The following is a 22087-nucleotide window of genomic DNA, read 5'->3' as shown; positions in this document are numbered from 1 at the left end:
TAACTGCTCCCTGTATATGTGCAAGCAAGCAGACACACAGACAGACACTGTGCCATGGGTTTATAGCTCAGAAACCTCATAGTTTATAGTGCAGTTAATAGGGCCAGTGCACATCTGCATTTTCCTTCAATGGCTGTTGCAAGAGAGTACGAGACAGAACAGGACCCAAAGATTTGCTCCTCGGAAGGAGGGAGGGAGGGAGGGAGGGAGAGTGTGAAAGTGCGAGTGTGCGTGCGTGTGTGCGTGCGTATGTGAGTGTGTGAGCACCAGTCTGTGCATGTATGCATCTCCAGCTCATTCTAAATGGCTGCATGTCAGCTGTGAATAATGACAGCAGGGATTGTGTGCACTTCATTAATCTGCTGAAGGAGGGCCAGGTCTGGGGCGAAGAAACACGTCCCAGTACAGAGAGAGGAGAGAGGCATGGGGGGGTAGAGAGAACTGAGCAAAGCCTTTGCCGAGAGCTTCAATCAGCACACACACACAGACACACGTGCAGAAACACACACACACACACACACCCGCACACAAAGCGCTCGCACAAGCGCAGAGCCAATTAGCGGCGCGGTTTGCTTAGCGTCCGCGACAGACGGAGTGTGGAGTGCGCCCCAGCCAGAGCCCGGCGCCGTTATTCTTAGATCCTCCCCGGAGAGGAAGAGCCCTCCGCCACAGCGCGCCAATCAAAACGCCCCGAACGCTCGCCGTCCCCGTCCCCCGAAACCCCCAGCAGGTCCAGAGTGCGCCCGCCCGCCCGCCCGCCCGCCTCCCTCCCCCACCCCCCCGAAACCCCCAGCAGGTCCAGAGTGCGCCCGCCCGCCCGCCCGCCCGCCTCCCTCCCCCACCCCCCCGAAACCCCCAGCAGGTCCAGAGCGCGCCCACCCGCCTGCCTGCCTGCCTGCCTCCCCCACCCCCCGCGAAGCTCCCAGCAGCCCCCGCCCCTCAGCGCTCACGCTGAGGAAGAGCGCGGGGTGGAGGCCGCACGGACGCGGGCTGCCCACCTGCGTGGTCTGGTAGTCCTCCGGGGTGAACCCCTTCACCGTCACCTCCCGGAACACGTGGGGCTCCAGCGGCTCCCGGGTCAGGTCGCAGTGGTAGATGATGGCTGAGGAGAAAGAGAGAGAGGGAAGTTAGAGAGGGGGGGGGGGGGTGATAAAGGAGGGAGATGGGGAGAGAGAATGGGGTACAGACAGAGGGAAAAAAAACAGGATGGGGAGAGGGGAGGAGAAACGAGAACGCGGTCTGGAAGGGTGTCGGGCCAGAAATCTGGGCCAGCTCCGCCTTTTCTCCGCCTGGGGCAGAGAACTATCCATCAATCTGAACCCCCCGAATCCCTGGACCACCGCCCAAGTCCCCATAACACCTGCCTGTCCCACTTTCAAAATGCCAATGCCCCAGAGAGGTAAAGCTGAAGGGTAGAGCACTGAGCCTGGTCCAGAATACCCCCCCCCCCCCCCCACCCCCGTCCCACACTACTTCCAGCAGAGGTCATTCAAGGAGAAGATGAATGTCCGCTATCTAGATTAGTAGTAGTGTCGGTCACAGGTACCTGAAACTCCTATTCCTAACTGATAAATGCATATAATATAAACAGAATAGAGGTATGCAGAGGTAACACTATCTTTATTTGCATCCATTCAAAAACAAAATCATCGGTGTCTGTACTCGGATAGAAATCTGGAAATGGGCATGGCTTACAAAAAAACAGTTGTGTACACAAAAGATCCTGCCTATTTCATAGCCTAATGCCGCCTGGCATTGCATCTGCTGTACTTTCCAAGCGCAAAGAATGAATCATGAGTGCAACACGTCATTTCAATTTTAAAGCTCTATTTTGCAAACAGCACTAACCTAGACGTTCTGAATGATTAGCAGTTATATATAACTACGGTCTCAACTCCCAGCACCAGAGTACCGAGCAAGACTGTCCAAACACTGGACCGCCCGACGGATCCGGGAGGCAGGTTCAGAGTGGAGTCCTGCTGGACAGACGGGGTGAATTCCCCTTGCTCTGGTGCTGACCCCAGTATGACAAACAGAATCAAACAGAGCCGGTAATTGTCACTCGAGCCTGATAAAACCCGACCAGGACCAGGACCAGGACCAGGACCAGTCATTTTACATCAGGCTCGGTTCAGGTCGGGTTCTCTGTAGCAAGCCCTTTAAATTTTAAGGGGAAAACATGGAACAAGCTGGATGGCAGCAGCAGACAAGTTAGTCTAAGTGAAGCTACGCAAGTGACAGAATGAATGCCTCGGAGAGAAAGCTACTGTCAGGGGAGTACGGCGTGAGACAGCAGACACCGAAAAGAAAATCCAAGGTCTGGACAAACCTTTTACAGGGTTTTAGATTGAGCTGCAAACAAAAGCGGGGGGGATGGTAAAATGCAAATACTGTGATCCCCCGGGTTGCAAACTTTTAGGAGACAACTAGATTATGCAACCTCACTTTCAAAAACAAGTCCAAGCAAGCAGGGAATAGAGTGATTGTGGACCGGGGGGTGGGGGGGTGTGTCGATCGTCGTGAAAGTAACCGTTGCCATGGAAAAACAGGTCGCTTGTTACATTTCCAAAGAAACGACCAGATTTTTTAAAACAAGCTCACAAACTTCCCATTGTTTTAAGCGACTATGGAAAAAGACAAGTACAAAATTGTGTATTATAAGCAGATTTGCCAATTCTTCCCCAAACAAAATATGAAAGATACCTGAAACCAGGGTGTATCTACTGTACTGACTTATTTATTAAAGTTAAAATTGGCTTCAGATCAGTTTGGGCTTTCAAAATGCTGCAACACCGGGGCTCTCGGACGGGCCGGGCTGAAATCTTTCAGGCTCATTTAAAGTTCTAGTAAGATGAGCCCATAGAAGAGCAGCTTACGAATCATCACCATTCTAAACACATACTGCCATTTACACTCCCAGCCTTGGGAGTCCTGATTGAGATAAAATACTTCATTAAAATGAGCAGGCTGAACAGACTGCCTGAGAAACGTCTCATTTCTGTTCCTGAGGACTTTTAATGAGATCCTAACAGATGAGCAGAGAGAGACAGGGGGAATGTGCTCTGCTACCCAGCACAGAGAGAGACAGGGAGAATGCGCTCTGCTACCCAGCACAGAGAGAGACAGGGGGAATGTGCTCTGCTACCCAGCCCACAGCACCACAGCACAGAGAGAGACAGGGGGAATGGGCTCTGCTACCCAGCACACAGCACAGAGAGAGACAGGGGGAATGCGCTCTGCTACCCAGCACACAGCACAGAGAGAGACAGGGGGAATGCGCTCTGCTACCCAGCCCACAGCACAGAGAGAGACAGGGGGAATGCGCTCTGCTACCCAGCCCACAGCACAGAGAGAGACAGGGGGAATGTGCTCTGCTACCCAGCACAGAGAGAGACAGGGGGAATGGGCTCTGCTACCCAGCCCACAGCACAGAGAGAGACAGGGGGAATGGGCTCTGCTACCCAGCCCACAGCACAGAGAGAGACAGGGGGAGAGCGCTCTGCTACCCAGCCCACAGCACAGAGAGAGACAGGGGGAGAGCGCTCTGCTACCCAGCCCACAGCACAGAGAGAGACAGGGGGAGAGCGCTCTGCTACCCAGCCCACAGCACAGAGAGAGACAGGGGGAATGTGCTCTGCTACCCAGCACAGAGAGAGACAGGGGGAATGGGCTCTGCTACCCAGCACAGAGAGAGACAGGGGGAATGGGCTCTGCTACCCAGCCCACAGCACAGAGAGAGACAGGGGGAGAGCGCTCTGCTACCCAGCCCACAGCACAGAGAGAGACAGGGGGAATGCGCTCTGCTACCCAGCCCACAGCACAGAGAGAGACAGGGGGAATGCGCTCTGCTACCCAGCCCACAGCACAGAGAGAGACAGGGGGAATGCGCTCTGCTACCCAGCCCACAGCACAGAGAGAGACAGGGGGAATGCACTCTGCTACCCAGCCCACAGCACAGAGAGAGACAGGGGGAATGTGCTCTGCTACCCAGCCCACAGCACCACAGCACAGAGAGAGACAGGGGGAATGGGCTCTGCTACCCAGCACCACAGCACAGAGAGAGACAGGGGGAATGCGCTCTGCTACCCAGCCCACAGCACAGAGAGAGACAGGGGGAATGCGCTCTGCTACCCAGCCCACAGCACAGAGAGAGACAGGGGGAATGCGCTCTGCTACCCAGCCCACAGCACCACAGCACAGAGAGAGACAGGGGGAATGCGCTCTGCTACCCAGCCCACAGCACAGAGAGAGACAGGGGGAATGCACTCTGCTACCCAGCCCACAGCACAGAGAGAGACAGGGGGAATGGGCTCTGCTACCCAGCCCACAGCACAGAGAGAGACAGGGGGAATGCGCTCTGCTACCCAGCCCACAGCACCACAGCACAGAGAGAGACAGGGGGAATGCGCTCTGCTACCCAGCCCACAGCACAGAGAGAGACAGGGGGAATGCGCTCTGCTACCCAGCCCACAGCACAGAGAGAGACAGGGGGAATGCGCTCTGCTACCCAGCCCACAGCACCACAGCACAGAGAGAGACAGGGGGAATGGGCTCTGCTACCCAGCCCACAGCACCACAGCACAGAGAGAGACAGGGGGAGAGCGCTCTGCTACCCAGCCCACAGCACAGAGAGAGACAGGGGGAATGCGCTCTGCTACCCAGCCCACAGCACCACAGCACAGAGAGAGACAGGGGGAATGCGCTCTGCTACCCAGCCCACAGCACAGAGAGAGACAGGGGGAATGCGCTCTGCTACCCAGCCCACAGCACCACAGCACAGAGAGAGACAGGGGGAATGCACTCTGCTACCCAGCCCACAGCACAGAGAGAGACAGGGGGAATGCGCTCTGCTACCCAGCCCACAGCACCACAGCACAGAGAGAGACAGGGGGAATGCACTCTGCTACCCAGCCCACAGCACAGAGAGAGACAGGGGGAATGCGCTCTGCTACCCAGCCCACAGCACAGAGAGAGACAGGGGGAATGCGCTCTGCTACCCAGCCCACAGCACAGAGAGAGACAGGGGGAATGCGCTCTGCTACCCAGCCCACAGCACAGAGAGAGACAGGGGGAATGTGCTCTGCTACCCAGCACAGAGAGAGACAGGGGGAATGGGCTCTGCTACCCAGCCCACAGCACAGAGAGAGACAGGGGGAATGGGCTCTGCTACCCAGCCCACAGCACAGAGAGAGACAGGGGGAGAGCGCTCTGCTACCCAGCCCACAGCACAGAGAGAGACAGGGGGAGAGCGCTCTGCTACCCAGCCCACAGCACAGAGAGAGACAGGGGGAGAGCGCTCTGCTACCCAGCCCACAGCACAGAGAGAGACAGGGGGAATGTGCTCTGCTACCCAGCACAGAGAGAGACAGGGGGAATGGGCTCTGCTACCCAGCACAGAGAGAGACAGGGGGAATGGGCTCTGCTACCCAGCCCACAGCACAGAGAGAGACAGGGGGAGAGCGCTCTGCTACCCAGCCCACAGCACAGAGAGAGACAGGGGGAATGCGCTCTGCTACCCAGCCCACAGCACAGAGAGAGACAGGGGGAATGCGCTCTGCTACCCAGCCCACAGCACAGAGAGAGACAGGGGGAATGCGCTCTGCTACCCAGCCCACAGCACAGAGAGAGACAGGGGGAATGCACTCTGCTACCCAGCCCACAGCACAGAGAGAGACAGGGGGAATGTGCTCTGCTACCCAGCCCACAGCACCACAGCACAGAGAGAGACAGGGGGAATGGGCTCTGCTACCCAGCCCACAGCACAGAGAGAGACAGGGGGAATGGGCTCTGCTACCCAGCCCACAGCACAGAGAGAGACAGGGGGAATGGGCTCTGCTACCCAGCACCACAGCACAGAGAGAGACAGGGGGAATGCGCTCTGCTACCCAGCCCACAGCACAGAGAGAGACAGGGGGAATGCGCTCTGCTACCCAGCCCACAGCACAGAGAGAGACAGGGGGAATGCGCTCTGCTACCCAGCCCACAGCACCACAGCACAGAGAGAGACAGGGGGAATGCGCTCTGCTACCCAGCCCACAGCACAGAGAGAGACAGGGGGAATGCACTCTGCTACCCAGCCCACAGCACAGAGAGAGACAGGGGGAATGGGCTCTGCTACCCAGCCCACAGCACAGAGAGAGACAGGGGGAATGCGCTCTGCTACCCAGCCCACAGCACCACAGCACAGAGAGAGACAGGGGGAATGCGCTCTGCTACCCAGCCCACAGCACAGAGAGAGACAGGGGGAATGCGCTCTGCTACCCAGCCCACAGCACAGAGAGAGACAGGGGGAATGCGCTCTGCTACCCAGCCCACAGCACCACAGCACAGAGAGAGACAGGGGGAATGGGCTCTGCTACCCAGCCCACAGCACCACAGCACAGAGAGAGACAGGGGGAGAGCGCTCTGCTACCCAGCCCACAGCACAGAGAGAGACAGGGGGAATGCGCTCTGCTACCCAGCCCACAGCACCACAGCACAGAGAGAGACAGGGGGAATGCGCTCTGCTACCCAGCCCACAGCACAGAGAGAGACAGGGGGAATGCGCTCTGCTACCCAGCCCACAGCACCACAGCACAGAGAGAGACAGGGGGAATGCACTCTGCTACCCAGCCCACAGCACAGAGAGAGACAGGGGGAATGCGCTCTGCTACCCAGCCCACAGCACCACAGCACAGAGAGAGACAGGGGGAATGCACTCTGCTACCCAGCCCACAGCACAGAGAGAGACAGGGGGAATGCGCTCTGCTACCCAGCCCACAGCACAGAGAGAGACAGGGGGAATGCGCTCTGCTACCCAGCCCACAGCACCACAGCACAGAGAGAGACAGGGGGAATGGGCTCTGCTACCCAGCCCACAGCACAGAGAGAGACAGGGGGAATGGGCTCTGCTACCCAGCCCACAGCACCACAGCACAGAGAGAGACAGGGGGAATGCGCTCTGCTACCCAGCCCACAGCACCACAGCACAGAGAGAGACAGGGGGAGAGAGAGAAGGGAGGGACAGATACAGCGGGAGGGGGGGTGAGAGAGAGGGGAAAAGAGAGGAAGAGAGGGAGACAGAGAGAGGGGAAAAGGAGAGAGAGAGGGAGGGGAGGAGAAAGAAAAAGGGAGACTGAGGGGAGGCTGAAAGAGAACAAGCAAGAGCAAGCAGAGTGAGGGAGAGGTAGAGTTATCGGAGGTAAAAACCGAAATGGAGAGAGCGAGAGAGAAAGACCCTCTCGCTCAGACGCACCTTGTTAACACAGCCGCTTTAACCAGCAGCTCACAAATACAATCTGCCTTTTTGGCACAGTAGGAACCCTCCACACCAGGTGACATGCTGCTAACAATCTGCCAGGAGGCAGGCCAGCGCCTAATTGGAGGGGGGTGCAAGCACACATCTGACATGTGACCCGCCTGGACGGAGCTGTCGAGCCCCCCAGGGCGGTGAATCACTGCCATGGCGGCCCACTGGCCACACTGTCACAGACAAAAAAAACAGGGCCTGTTACAGAGGGATGGGGGGAGTATTCTTCTGTCTGCTTTAATCTGGGTGTCTGAAAGAGGGAAAGGGGAGACAGCAGAGGAGAGGGAGATGGAGAAAGGAGAGAGGAGAGAGGAGAGAAGAAGAGTCCAGCTGTCTGTCTGTCTACTCAGATCATCATGCAGTGAGCACCAAGGCTGTCAACAGTCCTCATAACTGCACTTCGAAAATCCTCACCATGAAAATGCAGGCATTCAACCATGTTCAAAAGCACATTTAAATATCATTAAACGGCAATGGCGACCGGCGCGCACACGTTTGGCGGGAGCCTTACGCGCGGCGGGTAACACGCCCGGATGAGGGGGAGAGAAACGCGCTCACGCGCGGCTGCTCAGACGCAGGCGTCGCCGGCTCCTCTCTGCTGGACGCGCGGCCTGCCAAGCAGGGCCCATCAGACTGCTAGCGGCCGCGCCGTCGCTAAGCTCCATTTCACAAACGACGTTCTGTTCCGCCGAATTCCGGTGAGCCGCACGGAACATTTCACACGCGTTAACGCTCAGGCACTGAGAAGATGTCCCCCCCGAAAAGCTGGCTCACCCTCAGCCACGGTGCTCCAGCCTTAGTATCAGTAGTGCTGTGAGCGGCTTTCCTTCAGTTGGCCATCTGTAAACAAATAGCTGCTACAGCAGCGATATATATATACATATATGGGAGCTACGAGACTACGTGAGAAGGGTAAGGGACGTGTTCAGCAGGCAGAAGTTTGAAAGTGCTCTTCGTTTACACTTTCGGTCTAGTTGCCATTAGAACAGACCTAACTTTTCTGACATTTGAAGTACGAAATTGGGCCAGACAGCCTTTGTGAGTGCGAGCCCTCTCCCCACACAGAGGTCCTGAGAAAGCAGAGCCCTGCTCCAGTCTACATACGGCGATAAAGAGGGAGAAGATTTCACGGCACCGCAGGGAATAAGGGCGTCGATACACATTCACATTTACATGCAGTCGGTGTTGTGCAGGTCGGAACATCCATTTTTTGGTTCAATTTTAACAAGTTCTCATCCAGCTCGATAAACTACAAAGGTCTCATAAGTCGAGGACTAATATACTGGTTCAAAGCCCACGTGACTAGACACCATGTTTTTGGGGAACCCAGGGGAAATGAACCTGTCTTGTGGATATACGGTCTTTTGAAGGACACCAGAGACATTAGCTGCTTTCAGACACGCAGGTGACTAAGCCGCCGGGTTCGCTACGCTCTGAGGAGGAACAGGTGGGAGAGAAGGCAGTTTGGGTGGATGGGTAAACGGACCCCCGTGGAGCGTGCTCTTTTTACACGGCGGCGTGAGAGACGGGCGTGGCCGCGTTAGCGGGAGGAGGTCTGAGGGGAGCCGGCTTCTCCAGGCCTGTACGCAGCCTTCCACCCAAACGCAGCACAGGGAGACCTCAAACGCACGACCGCCAGCTCCCAAACATGTGACCTGGCTGCAGTCTCCACACCAGTAATGACCTCTGTTAGAGAAGACCTCTGTGCTATTCACTGCATGACTAATTCATATTCAAATGGACAGTTCATCCAAAAGTGAAATTGATGTTTCCACTTATACGGACAGCTATCCACCCAGACAGTTCAGCAGAGATTTGACGAGTTCTCCAGATACCCGCTGCAGCTCACCCTGATACAACAGAGTTATCTGGTGCGCTCAAAGCACCAAAAACCTACATTTGAAAAACTCAAGAGTAGCAGCTCTTTCCAAATATAATGCCACAGTTACTCAAAAACTTCCAGACCTTGTTGGGCACAGTTTCATCGAGCAGTCCTGTCAAAGTAGGCCAAGTGTGTATATCTGTTTAAGTCTCAACCTAAGCATGCCAATGTTCTGGGGCACAGCATTGTTCCAAAACACCGTTTCAGCATTGTATTAACGGTGCTGACACTGCACCCCAGAATACTGTGAAATCTTAAACTTCATTTTTGGGTGAAGCAGTGGTTTATGCCATTTTAGCACGTACTACGTCAATAGTTACAATGTATTCTCCATAGCCTTTATCAATCAAAAGGGATGAGATTGTATAATCAGAAGGATTTGTAAGCTGATGGTTGTTGGGTTAGGGTTAGGGTCATTTACACAGGAAGTGACCGCGTGTCATGTGATGCGGGACATGCGACGCGGCGCGGCGCTTCCTGTACCTGGGGAGAGGAAAGAGGTGAAGTAGTAGAAGATTTCCGAATCCTTCTTGCGCCCGGTGAAGCCCACCACGGACCCCACGTCCAGCGGGAAGGTGCGGAGCTCCGCCCCCGTCTCCAAGCGGTACATCTTCAGCACGTTCTTCACATCGTGCAGGAAGCAGACAAACAGGCAGGTGGCGTACGAGCAGGTGGCAAACACTGGGAGACAGGGAGAGAGGGCATGAGAAGGGGGGTCAGGCGTCAAATTTGTATAATCTCAAACCTTTTAAAAAGTGATGCAGTGGTTAATCACTTTAAATATCTTAACACTGACGGATGAAAAAAATGCGGAAAAATATTTTCCATAAAAATACGGCACACACAAACATTCATTCTTTCGGGGAAATTAAGCTGCGTGAGGTAGAATGAGCTTTGGTACCTCAGTACATAATGAGAAGGTACCGTTTTACTCCTGTTGGCCATTTTTCATTGGATAATACAAATGCATTATTAATTCATATATAACGTACAAAAAAATGTATTAATAGGTGAGGGAAAAAATAGTGAACTTTTAACATTCAAAATGCTCTTCAAATGCTCTTGGTTCATATAGCAACAAATGCCAAAACTGAAAACAATGTATTCCACAGAGAGGCTGTGAAATTTGCTGGCTAGTCCATTTATCCAACAGCAGAACTACTGTGTATGAAACACATTTAAAAAAAAAACACATTTTTGTTCACTTATTTCACTGATTCCACCTCAAAACAATCACCTCCAGTACAAATTGGAGCAGACTGAGCAATCATGTTGGCAGCAGTCAGGACACACTCTGATTAAACAGAGGCGTTTACTCAAATGTCTCTCCACAGTAGAGAACACACAAACAAACAAACAAACAAACGGCGGCGAGAGGCGTCGGCTTTCATTTCCTCTCTCGCTGTCAGACCATCTCTGGGCTGCTCTCCCGGCGACAAAACAAAAGTGGCAAACAGAAAAAGCACGCAGCCCGCTCTGTCGTCTCTGGACCGACTTCAGCCCGCTGGGATAATCGGGGCGGGCGATCTGCGTTCGGGTCCACGAAGGAGGGAAATGAAAGGGCCTCTGGCTCCTCGAGACAAAGGGGGAGCGATGCATGAAGGGAGAGCTGTTATCTGACCTTTTCTCTCCATCTCAGCCACACACCTTTATTCTTCCTGATGAACAGTCCTTCTTGCCCTTTTTTCCCCTTTACAGGAGACGCGGTGGGCAAATATTCACCCGGCCCTCGCTGCCAAAGGGCCTTTCTGCGGGAGGGCTTGTGCCAGAAACAGCTCATCAAAGCGCTTCAAAAGGCCACTTCAAGACTGCCTCCGCAAACGAAGCCTCCACGCTATTATCATTCAGCGCTCTTCACCGAGGCCGAAAATAAAAATCAGTAGCCACCTGAAAATCACAGCTCGGGAAAAGTGTTACCTGGCTCCCAAACGCTATGACAGTTCAGAGCCACGATTTCCACACAGCCTCTGTAGAATCCCGTAGCTAAAGCCACTTAAGGGAGGGGGGCCAAGGCTGGAACCACCCAGCAAACTGAACCAAACCACAAGCTAGTCAGAGGAGTGACCGAGCGCAAATTAACAGGGAAAAAATGGCTTCTTAAACATAAAATAATTTTTGAAGTATTCCCTTTTATGCTGGTGTGCATGGATCCTGACTCTTGTGTAAGCCAAACTTCTTCGGTCTGCTCAGACGCTCTTACAGGTTTTTGGCCAGGAACACAAACCTATCAACAGTTTCTGGCTCGAGTGGTGCTCGGTGACATGACACAATGTCGCCACGGCATGACCTGAAAAATTCTACTTCAACTGACAAGAAGCACACCAGCCTTCTTGTAAATCCAGGAAGCACTCACTAGAGATGCTCATCGGCTGTCTGGGTTCTGACTCACCAGGCCTCGTGAGGCCAACACTGGTTTAATGAACCTCAGGGTCTGCGGGTTTTCATTTTAACCCTGACATCGGCTACCATCCCAGCCTTGTAGTGAGATAACTGGACTGCCACTGTTGTAATTCCTCCCCTCATAACCGTGATAAATAGCACACCTTGTATCTCTCCAGGACCAGGGCTGGCCACCCCGGCTGTACATCTTTGCGGCCTCCAAACTGACTTATTTCCACGGCAGGACCAGGCAATGAACAAAAATGTCTACACACAGCACAGACACCCAGTCCGCCGTGTTATTTATTTACCTCCCCGTCTCTGCGAGGCAGTGCGAAATGAAATTGCTTTCGTTTTCAAATAAATAAAAAGATGCTCCTGCTGCACGGAGTCTCCCCCGCCCCGTACAAAAGCAGGCTGTCTGCATGGGTGACACATGGAGCCAAGGCTCCCTAAATCAACAGGAAGAGGACTTCGGCGTCCCCGCTCCCACGCGCCCGTCACTGAGCGCGATGCTAAATCACGGATTTACACCCCTCCCCTCCGCTCCGCTCCGCCGCCCCCCATGACTGATGCCGCCTGCATGCGTCTCCCCCCCACACCGTAACCCCCGTAAGGGGGAGCAGGAAATTAATTTCTCTGGCGGCACACTCTGCTAGCCCCGCCGCGCACAGCTCCATGAAATGGCCCTTAACTCATGGTTACGGATGAATTTTGCGGTCGTTGAGCCGCGGATGCGTGGCAGCGGGGAGCAGACGTTTATGCGCCTCGTAATGACAGAGAGGCTCGTGACACGCTCAGCTCTCACGAGCGTCTGTAAGGGCAGGAGCAGACACACTCATGCCCACTCAAACACGCACATGCACCCCCTTACAGTCGAGCGCATGTACATGCATCAATTGGTTTATAATAGCAATGTTGAGTGGCAGTTAAAGCTGCAATGCGGAGCAGTGGCCAGAGCAGCAGTGTGGAGGAGTGGCCAGAGCAGCAGTGTGGAGCAGTGGTCAGAGCAGCAGTGTGGAGCAGTGATCAGAGCAGCAGTGTGGAGCATTGGCCAGAGCAGCAGTGTGGAACAGTGGCCTGAACAGCAGTGTGAAGCAGTGGGCACAGCAGCAGTGAGGAACGGTGGTCTGAGCAGCAGTGTGGAGCAGTGGTCTGTGGAGCAGTGGTCAGAGCAGCAGTGTGAAGCAGTGTTTAAAGTAGTAACGAGAGCAGCAACAGGCAGTTTAGGTATCAGGATCTGAGCAAAGGGCACAGAGTCCAAACCCTCGTATGTGAGCTCTGTGCTCTACTGGGGGATGCACTGTGGACTTGGCGCAGTATAAACACGTGACACAGGGTGCAGGCACTCTTACCGATGACATCCTTGTCGTGTTGTGGGATGAGCTCCTTCCAGTCGGCCATGTCGGGATGGCTGAAGTCAATGGTGATGAGGCGATACCGAGGGGCGTTAAGGTTGGTCTTAAACGTGAAGACGGAACCCTCGTTTGTAACATACTCGTACTCTGCATCGAAGTTGTCAATCAGCTTCACCCACGGCAACAGACCTGTCAAAGAGATGACAAATGACCAAGGGAAATGAAACGTACAGAGAACAGGCCCCGCCCATGATCTCGGGACTATGACCCGAGTACAGTTCAGACGTTTGGAACAAACAGTTCAATTAACACTCAGGCATGACCAGTGTGATGAATTCAACAGGGGAAAACACAGATAGGCCACCTTTTGAATATTCAAAAGGAAGGCACAAACCCTTCTGCAGGAAAAGGTAAACCTTCTTTTGAGAAATCATCCAGGGTATAGCAAAGCCCTTTTACTGTAAATCTGGTGACCCATTTCTCTAAATATCATACATTTTTATCGTAGTTTCTCAAAGATTTTCATGTAAATGCAGACAGACCTTTGAGGATCTGGCATAAGTCGCGAAAGATATATTCAATTTTAATTCCTGAACCTTTTTTTTATTAACGCAGTCGAGCGCTCGGTGAAGGTGCGGGCGCAGCGGCGGAGGCGGGGGACGGAGAGGGGCGCCGCGCGGCCTCGCCTCTGATTAGATTTAGGCAGCGCCTGTGAAGGGTGATAAATCAGGGCTGAGTGCGACCCCCTCCGCTCGGCGGCAGAAAGGCGCGTCTGATTAGCCCCGGCTCCGCTTCATCAAGCGCACTCCAACAATCACACAAACACGTCCCCCAATCAGCGCAAACAAAGGGAATCAGCGCCGCCGCACGTCCGGGCGCCCGCCTGAGTCACCCGCTTCATTATCCGCCAGATTATCTGCGGGGGCCTCTGATTGCGTTTCGCCGTCTCATGAATATTAATAACCCCCCCCCCCCCCCCTCGGGGCTCGGCTCTCGGCTCCGTCGGCGGCGGATCGGGGCGCGACCGAGCCCAGCGAGTTTCCACGCCGACGCGGACGGCGAGGGCCGGAGGGGCCGCGTGTCGCACGCCGGAACGGTCCCCCCCCCTCGTCGTTTCGAGGCGCGCTCCGCGCTCAGCCGAGCACTCGCACCGTGATATCTGGCCCGTAACCAGGCAACGGCGACATCCTGCGGTTCGTGCTGCCGTGTTTCTGCCCGATTTCTCTCCCTCACCCTCAGACATCGGGGCGTTGGCGTTGGCTTTAACAGGGGGGCCCTAGACCGTCAGCGTTGTAAAAGCTGTTTCTGTGGCATTTTGCACAAAATTACCACAACCCAGGTAAATCCCTATTTAAATACAGAACACGAACATGTCAATTAAAAAATTTTTTTTTTTTTTTTTTTTTTTTTTATTGTTTGGGACTACAAACAAAATGTTGATACTGGAATAATTTAAGGGTCAATGCCATTGAGGATTAAAAAACATCTTTCAGTAAACCACATTCTCAGGAGCACTTACAGCAGCAGTTTTGACTCTTATACCAATTTCATTGAGCATCAAAGTTTCCCTATTGAGGCCATATTGTGTGATTCCCTTGTCTGAAGCAGATCGTGTTAGACAGGGGCAGCTCACCTGTGATGCCCTGGGGGATGTCCTGGAGGTCACAGTACCAGAGCCTGTTCACAGGGTCACAGCCCTCGTGGATGGACAGCAGCACGTAGCGCCCGTCATCAGACACCTGCAGAGAGGGAGACTCTCACCTGTCAGCGCAGATCAGACACCATGACTGGTCTGCACACAGCAGAGTCTACGCTCTGCACCTGTTTAAACTGCACACCTGTCTACACACCTGTTTAAACTGCACACCTGCCTACCTACCTGTTTAAACTGCACACCTGTCTGCACACACCTGTTTAAACTGCACACCTGCCTGCACACACCTGTTTAAACTGCACACCTGCCTGCACACACCTGTTTAAACTGCACACCTGCCTACCCACCCGTTCAAACTGCACACCTGTCTGCATACACCCGTTTAAACTGCACGCCTGTCTACCCACCTGTTTAAACTGCACACCTGTCTACACACCTGTTTAAACTGCACACCTGCCTGCACACACCTGTTTAAACTGCACGCCTGTCTACACACCTGTTTAAACTGCACACCTGCCTGCACACACCTGTTTAAACTGCACGCCTGTCTACCCACCTGTTTAAACTGCACACCTGCCTGCACACACCCGTTCAAACTGCACACCAGTCTGCATACACCTGTTTAAACTGCACACCTGTCTACCCACCTGTTTAAACTGCACACCTGTCTACCCACCTGTTTAAACTGCACACCTGTCTACCCACCTGTTTAAACTGCACACCTGTCTGCACACCTGTTTAAACTGCACACCTGCCTGCACACACCTGTTTAAACTGCACGCCTGTCTACACACCTGTTTAAACTGCACACCTGTCCGTACACGATGGTGTCAATGCTTTCCACCAGTTTAAACTGTACATTTTCCCACACGCTTTACACAAGTCTGGAGTATACTACAATTCACACTTCACACCTTACCTCAGCACCACTCATCCACTTTGGGTGGTCGGGGAACTCTGCGCACAGGATGTCCTGAGACTGGGGGGTACCCAAAACATGGTAATACAGCTTCTGGTGTAGGTTTGTGGACGTCTCTGTGCCTATGGGCAAGTGAAGCAAACAAGATGAGCATTCCAACAGAGGAAAAGATGTGTACTTCACACAGTCTGTTTGTGAGGGAGGGCTTGTGCGTAACGCGCTGTGTGTGTGTGTGTGTGTGTGTGTGTGTGTGTGTGTGTGTGTGGGCGCATGCACCCGTGTGCGTGTACACATCTCATCTCACCATCGCTCTTGCCGTCCTGGGTGGGGTAGGAGTTGTAGAACAGGCCCCGGCCGTCATGGGTCCAGGACATGCAGCTGAATTTGACGCGCTCCAGCCGGTCCTCCAGCTCCACCGCGCCCTCCACCCGCAGGAACCGGATCTCCACCCAGTCCGAGCCGCTCGCGCTTATTCCGTACGCCAAACACTCCCCGTCCTCCGAGAAGGCATAACCTGGGAGACACAGATCATATGTGCTCACACTCATTGCCAAGGGGACCCATGAAACAACAACCATTCTAGGGATAAACCCTGAAGAACTTTTCTTGCCAGTGTGCAACATTTTCAGCATGTGTACTCAAAAACAAATGGTTTGTCTACGCAGGAGAAATTATGTGTGTCCTTTCATGCAAGCCTAACAATCTATATACCATTAGAAATGTGATTTCATCAGCTAAAATGCACTTTGGTTGTCACTATAATCTCTCACCACTGGCTAGCAGTGTACTGGGCAGACCTTATACTGTACAGGTCTAGTAATAGCTGGGGCACAGTGTGTCCCATCTGCTTTACTGAGGGACTGTTGGGCCAGTACTCATCAGAAAAGCTCGCACATGTACAATGGACATTCTGTCAATGCTTGTCCGAGTTAGCATGTTCTTTGGGCTATAAAATCACTGTGGATTTTGTTCGCTGGATCCTTACTGTGATAAAAACACTGACTTTACAGCGATTCATGACATCTGCGTTTTTCCAGAACACACAGAAGGTGAAGACCCCCAAGCTTGTTTCGCCACCCCGTGTTACAAAATAAGGAACCACTGTCGCCAAAACACTGGCATCCTAAAACCATTTTAGGATGTAGAACCATGAGTTTTAATACTTTCAAACTATATATCGTGTGAGCAGACTGATGGAAAATTTCACCATAAAAAAGCTGAATTAATGCAAATAAACCTACTCTGGGACTTAAGGGGTTAATCACTCTGTAGAGGCTTATTTTGATGCAACTGCCAAGCTAGCTGTACATGATTCAGCCTGTACCACAGCAACTTGTCAAAGAAATGAATTGCCAACCAGAAAATCATGTTTAATCTGATTTTGTTTAAATGTTGACATTTTTATAATGTATATTTGTCTAGCTTCCACTACAAAATGAGTTCCCACAAAAAACAATTGCTTGGATTAGTAAGCAGGCAAAAACAGAACTGGATCCCCTGTAAAAATACGGATTTAGCATCTCCAAGCCCCTCTCAGCGAACTTGAGCAGAACAATTAGAAGAATCAGTTATCTCAATGTTATTTTCATAGTGCATTTAGAAAGACCACCAGTGAGCATGTTCATTAGATTCCCAGTGGTGTCAGTTTAGAAACACCACTGGTATGGCAAAGTGGTGTCGCATAAAGCCTAGCCACTAAAAGACATGAAAATAATTTTCACAGTGGTTGTTGATGAAAGGCAAAACAAGTCTTCCACTGGAGAGGTTTCAGTAACACAGGATTCTGTATTTTTTAAGCAGAAAAAAATTTGTGCTGCATTCTTAAGATGTCTCCTTCATAGCAATCAAATCAGAGTGGAGAGCTGACTCTACTGATTCGCAAAACCAGCACATAACACTAATAATATTCAGCTTGGAAATGGATGGACTGATCTAGGTCACGTCGACTGTCCAAAAGACAAACAGGCAGAGGCATCTATAACAACAGCAGAACTTTTAAACGATGAGCTGATTTCACATCTGCCTTCTTCGTTTTGACTGCGTGCAGGTAAACAAAACAAGCAGATAGAAAGAAACCGGTGTGAAGGTAGCCTATATATAGGCACAACCCCAAAGCAAGTGTGCCTTGAAAGCAACAAATAAATAATTCCAAAAATAGCGGCACAAGGACAGGATTGGTCCAGTGAATCAGCTCAAGAACTCCACAGAGAGTAAACTAAATGAATACTAATGAATCCTCTGGTAGGTTTTTTTTTCTTTTCTGAGAAAAGTTAAGTGGGGCATCTGTTAAACAGAGATTCAAATTTGTATGGCCTTGTGGATTTTAGACAGTATTTTAGTTTCAACATTTAAATGTCTTATTTAGTGTAACTGCACTGTGAAAGACAACACTTCTTCCAGAATAAAATCTAAATTCTGCCAAAATCAAAATATCATTGAAACAGTCTTACTTTCAGAGCAGCTGGTTGTAAAAGGTATTCATGAAGAAAATGTCTGACCTAGTTTCAAAATGTTTAACATAGCCTATATCAAGCCAACCTTCTTTCCCTCACATGATACCATCTTGTGGACAAAATAATAATGACAGGCTGTTCGACCACAGCTTGGCTCTCGTCCATGAAAGGCCAGTCCAAATGCCAGTGTGGTCACAGACAAACAGAACAAGGATAATCCACTAGCAGCCCTTTTACACTGGCAAAACTGAAACCCACGGATAACATTCCCACAATGCTAAGCTAAAGCTTTACCTAGGGAACATGACAACTTGCATCAAATTGCGGACACTATGGACTAAGTTATAACTAAGTTATAACATTTTCATGGATGACAAACAAATTAACAATACATATGCAAAGCCTACAGGCTGCTCTAAATAGTCCCATACTTTTTTAAACCAAGGTAATATTTATCCCAAATTAATCTTTAACTACATTTCCTTTCAAATACAAAACACCTATAATGCTAAACACAAAGCAAGGCATAATGTTCTCGCAAGAAAATCCATGTTTTTTGTCTGTTAATCATTTGGTGGCTACATTCATCAACACTGCATATCTGGTTCGGGAAATGCATGCGCCTTATTTAAGGAAAAAACTAAATACCAGCATCAGAAATAAAATCGGCTCCTCTCAACCCATCATGATTGAAACTATCTAAAAAGCCAGCGGTACCCACAATGCACTGCAATGCAGGGGACGGTTTTTGGAATGCCCCGGGTTACAGGCTAACAGAGCATACTGCGAAAGCAACTCAAACTCGTGCTCACAAGCTTGGATCAAATGGGGTTAAATACGGCTCAGTTCAAATGTGCCAGTGCAAAAGGGGTACAGCTGGCCACAACTGTAAAGCAAGTTATTATTATGGGATGCCCAAGTATCTGTATCCCATAATCCTTCACATGTTGCATGCTTCCTCACTGTAAACTTGTATCTTTCACATATTCCTATTTAAAGTATCTGTGGTGTGACAACCATATCTGGCCCCTACTAATCTCCAGTATCAAGCAGTACTATTAATTCCCACCTCTCAAAGCGACCGTGCCATCCTCAGAGAAGGTGTTTGGATCCAGGAAGATAGTCGGCTCTGCCTCCAGGGTCTGCTGGACATACATCACGCTCTGGTTCTGGAGGCCCGTGTTGTAGAAGTGGAAGTATCTATAAGAGAGGGGGGGAAGGAGGTGCAATAGGGGTTTGAGTAATCTTTCATACAAAGCCCACGGCTCAGCCTCTAGAAGAAGCTTTGTACCTGCTCAATGTGATCACAGGATTGGATAACTATGCTCCAAACCCCACCCCGACCCCCATCACATACCGACTCCCCCTTTTAAAGGGGCAGCTGTATTTGGGGTAGTCATACAGCTCAGTCATGCGCTCCTTAAAGAGGTCCCGGACGGCACAGCCCTCCAGAAACGGTACTGTCAGCTGATTCTGGGCGTTCACAAAGGCCTGCAACACAGCCAAACCAAATCACTGTAATACCATCAACAAGGGGCACTGGTAACATCGTTTGCAAACATTCCCACAATGCCCAGCTGAAGTTTTATCATGGTAATATGGCTGCATGCATCAAGTTTTGGACCCTAAATCTTAAAAACATTGTACAAGTATAAAAGGCAAATTAACAGTACATATACAAAGCATATAGGTTACTATCTATGGACCTGTAAATACACACTAGCAAAGAGCAGTCTATCAAACTAAGCCAACTGAAATTATGACAAGTTACAGCAAAGTCTACTTTGCCCCATACCTTCAACAAAATTAAACAAACTTTACTCGAAAACAAAGCAACACCATGTCCATCACCTTGCTATGTCCAGAGAATGTGGTCCATCAAAAAGATTCTTCGCATAGGTTTAAAGTAAAATATCCACAGCTTGACCATTTCTCCAGTATTTACTATTTCATATTATTCTTACAAAAGATATGTGAATAGGGATCGACAGAACGTGTGTTAATCCTAAATCTTTAACGTAATCAGCCAAGCACGTTTGGGGAACCGCAGGCTGGTGTTGGTTGTCTTACCTGCGTCTTCTCGCTGTCCGGGTCCTCCAGCCAGCTGTAGGGGTCCGGTACCTTCTCTCCATGGTAGTCATCCACCTGACAGGAATCACATGATCGGTACCAAAATACATATGAACCAGATTATACACGGTCTAACGTTTAGATTAGTTCACATTAAAATAACTTCAACTCTCGATAAAGCAGCAACCGCGCAGATATAGCTAGCTACACACTACACAGTGATCTACACGGCAAATTTCAAGAAGTAATTTATCCAGCCAGAGGTAACGATACATTCTAGCAAAAGCTGTAACTGCGACAAAATAGTGGTGAATACAGGCGTGTCCAGTATTTTAAGAACAACCTATGATAAATTGCTAACGCTACTAAACAAATGTTATAGTCTAGTGTTAGATTAATCTGGCAGGTAGCTAAGTAATGAACTTGATATTCTAGCTAGCATTAGCCGTGTTGTCTCTACCTATAACATGTAACGTTAGCGTAATTATCCAAGTCAATGATAAAGAGCAAAACGCTAAATTGTTAGCAAATACATAACAATTAATTTAGCTAATTAGCTAGCTAGCCACCTAAAACGCGGCTATTTTGACTAAGCACTGAGACTGTATATACTACCTCTAGTTAAACTAGCAAGAAATAGAATTGACAAACAAGCATACACAAAAGATCCTGAATTCCAACTGCAGCTAGCTAACGTTAACCAGATATCTGGTGAGTTCGCTCGCCCATTCTTGTGGGCAGAGCAGGGTTTCTAGTTAGTCTAGCTTGTTAACGTGAAACAAAGCAAATGAGAATATTCATTTCAGATACCGGCTCCAGTCCTTAGCTGTATAGGCACACGTTTCTACTTACAACCGACTCGTCGCGGTACACGTTGGGGTATTGGAAAGGCATTTTACAATCAAATAAGAGACCCAATAAAATGAACAGTTATAAATAGTAGCTCGGTAAATTAACAGAGCAATAAGACAGTGGCTGTTATAAATCCTAACTTGCTTCGTAACTGGAAAACTAGGACCTGTCGGGATACGGCAGTCAATAAGTGCACAAAGAGCAGGAGCCGAAAGGCGAGAGAGCTGAATAAAAGTAGCTAAAACTTAGAGGGCGCCATCTATCGTTAGAAAATTTTTATGATGCCGAATTTCTCTATTTTCGATGGTGCTGATGGGAAAATTATCAATATTTTGTGGCATGACGTGGCAATAATATACATCCACTGATTTAAAATAATTCTTCACAAAACCAACTTCCTTCTCATAACACATCATTTCAACCAGGTGTAAATAGAAATAGAGGGTAGCTCTCTCTCTGGTTCCCTTTTTCCAAAACATGTACTGTTTTTTAATCAACTACCCATTCCTCTTTCAAAATAATCTTCGGGACCCTCACCAGTTTTGGAGCTGACTACTCAACAGACACAACCCTGCACTCCCCACTGCAAAGGTAGCTTCTCTCTCCTCCATTCTGATCCTCCTTGACATCTCTGCTGCTATTTACACAGTTGACCACCACCCCCTGATTACCTGGTTTGAAGACTCCAAAATCTCTCAACAGGGACCCCCCCCCCCCCCCCCCCCCCAGCATTCCAGAATTCAGTCCATGGTCCTCTCTTCTTGTCCCATGGTTCTGTCTCCTCACATAGCCTCTCTTATCATTGCTACACTGACGACACACAACTCTTTCTCTCCGTCCCCTCTGTCTCCAGCCTGGACTACTGCAATTCCCTCCTTGCCGGTCTTCCTACCTGCACCATCAGACCTCTGCAGCTCATCCAGAATGATGCAGCTCATCTGATATACATCATCCCCAGGCTCAGGCATGTCATTACACTGCTTATTTCCCTCTGCTGGCCACCACAGTCATCTCACAGCTAATTCAAAACTTTGGTGCCAGCCTATTGGGCAGCTAAAGGGCCAGCTCTGTTATTTCTTCAAAAGATCACCAGAACCTACATACCTACCAGACCTCTCTTTCCTGCTGCCTCTGGGCACCTGGCCCTCCCCGCTCATTGCCCACACTTCCACATCAATGTCTCCTGTTCTGGCTCCATGGCTCTCTTGATCCCCTTCAGATATCATTTCTTT

The 22087-nt window shown here is 50.6% G+C and overlaps 1 protein-coding gene across 2 annotated transcripts in view; it reads right to left on the bottom strand.

The window, feature by feature from the left end:
- The window catches only part of LOC118208197 (prolyl endopeptidase-like), a 28330-nt gene extending 7278 nt beyond the window's left edge, over positions 1 to 21052 (bottom strand). Inside the window, exons 1-10 of one of the 2 annotated variants that reach the window (XM_035382626.1) lie at positions 20856 to 21052; positions 20004 to 20078; positions 19291 to 19424; positions 19003 to 19133; positions 15785 to 15994; positions 15481 to 15602; positions 14541 to 14646; positions 12905 to 13096; positions 9654 to 9851; positions 999 to 1102 (exon numbers count right to left, since the gene is read on the bottom strand). In XM_035382626.1, the coding sequence (XP_035238517.1) occupies positions 999 to 1102; positions 9654 to 9851; positions 12905 to 13096; positions 14541 to 14646; positions 15481 to 15602; positions 15785 to 15994; positions 19003 to 19133; positions 19291 to 19424; positions 20004 to 20078; positions 20856 to 20897 (1314 nt within the window). In that variant the 5' untranslated portion in view covers positions 20898 to 21052. Of the gene's footprint in view, positions 1 to 998; positions 1103 to 9653; positions 9852 to 12904; positions 13097 to 14540; positions 14647 to 15480; positions 15603 to 15784; positions 15995 to 19002; positions 19134 to 19290; positions 19425 to 20003; positions 20079 to 20662; positions 20795 to 20855 lie in introns of those variants that run through there. The other variant, XM_035382637.1, reaches the window with a different exon arrangement.
- Positions 21053 to 22087: the final 1035 nt, after the last annotated feature.

Source organism: Anguilla anguilla, chromosome 1 (assembly GCF_013347855.1).
Source record: "Anguilla anguilla isolate fAngAng1 chromosome 1, fAngAng1.pri, whole genome shotgun sequence".
Taxonomy (NCBI): Eukaryota; Metazoa; Chordata; class Actinopteri; order Anguilliformes; family Anguillidae; genus Anguilla; species Anguilla anguilla.
The sequence above is the reverse complement of the archived record's forward strand: the minus strand, read 5'-3'. Positions and strand labels throughout refer to the sequence as shown.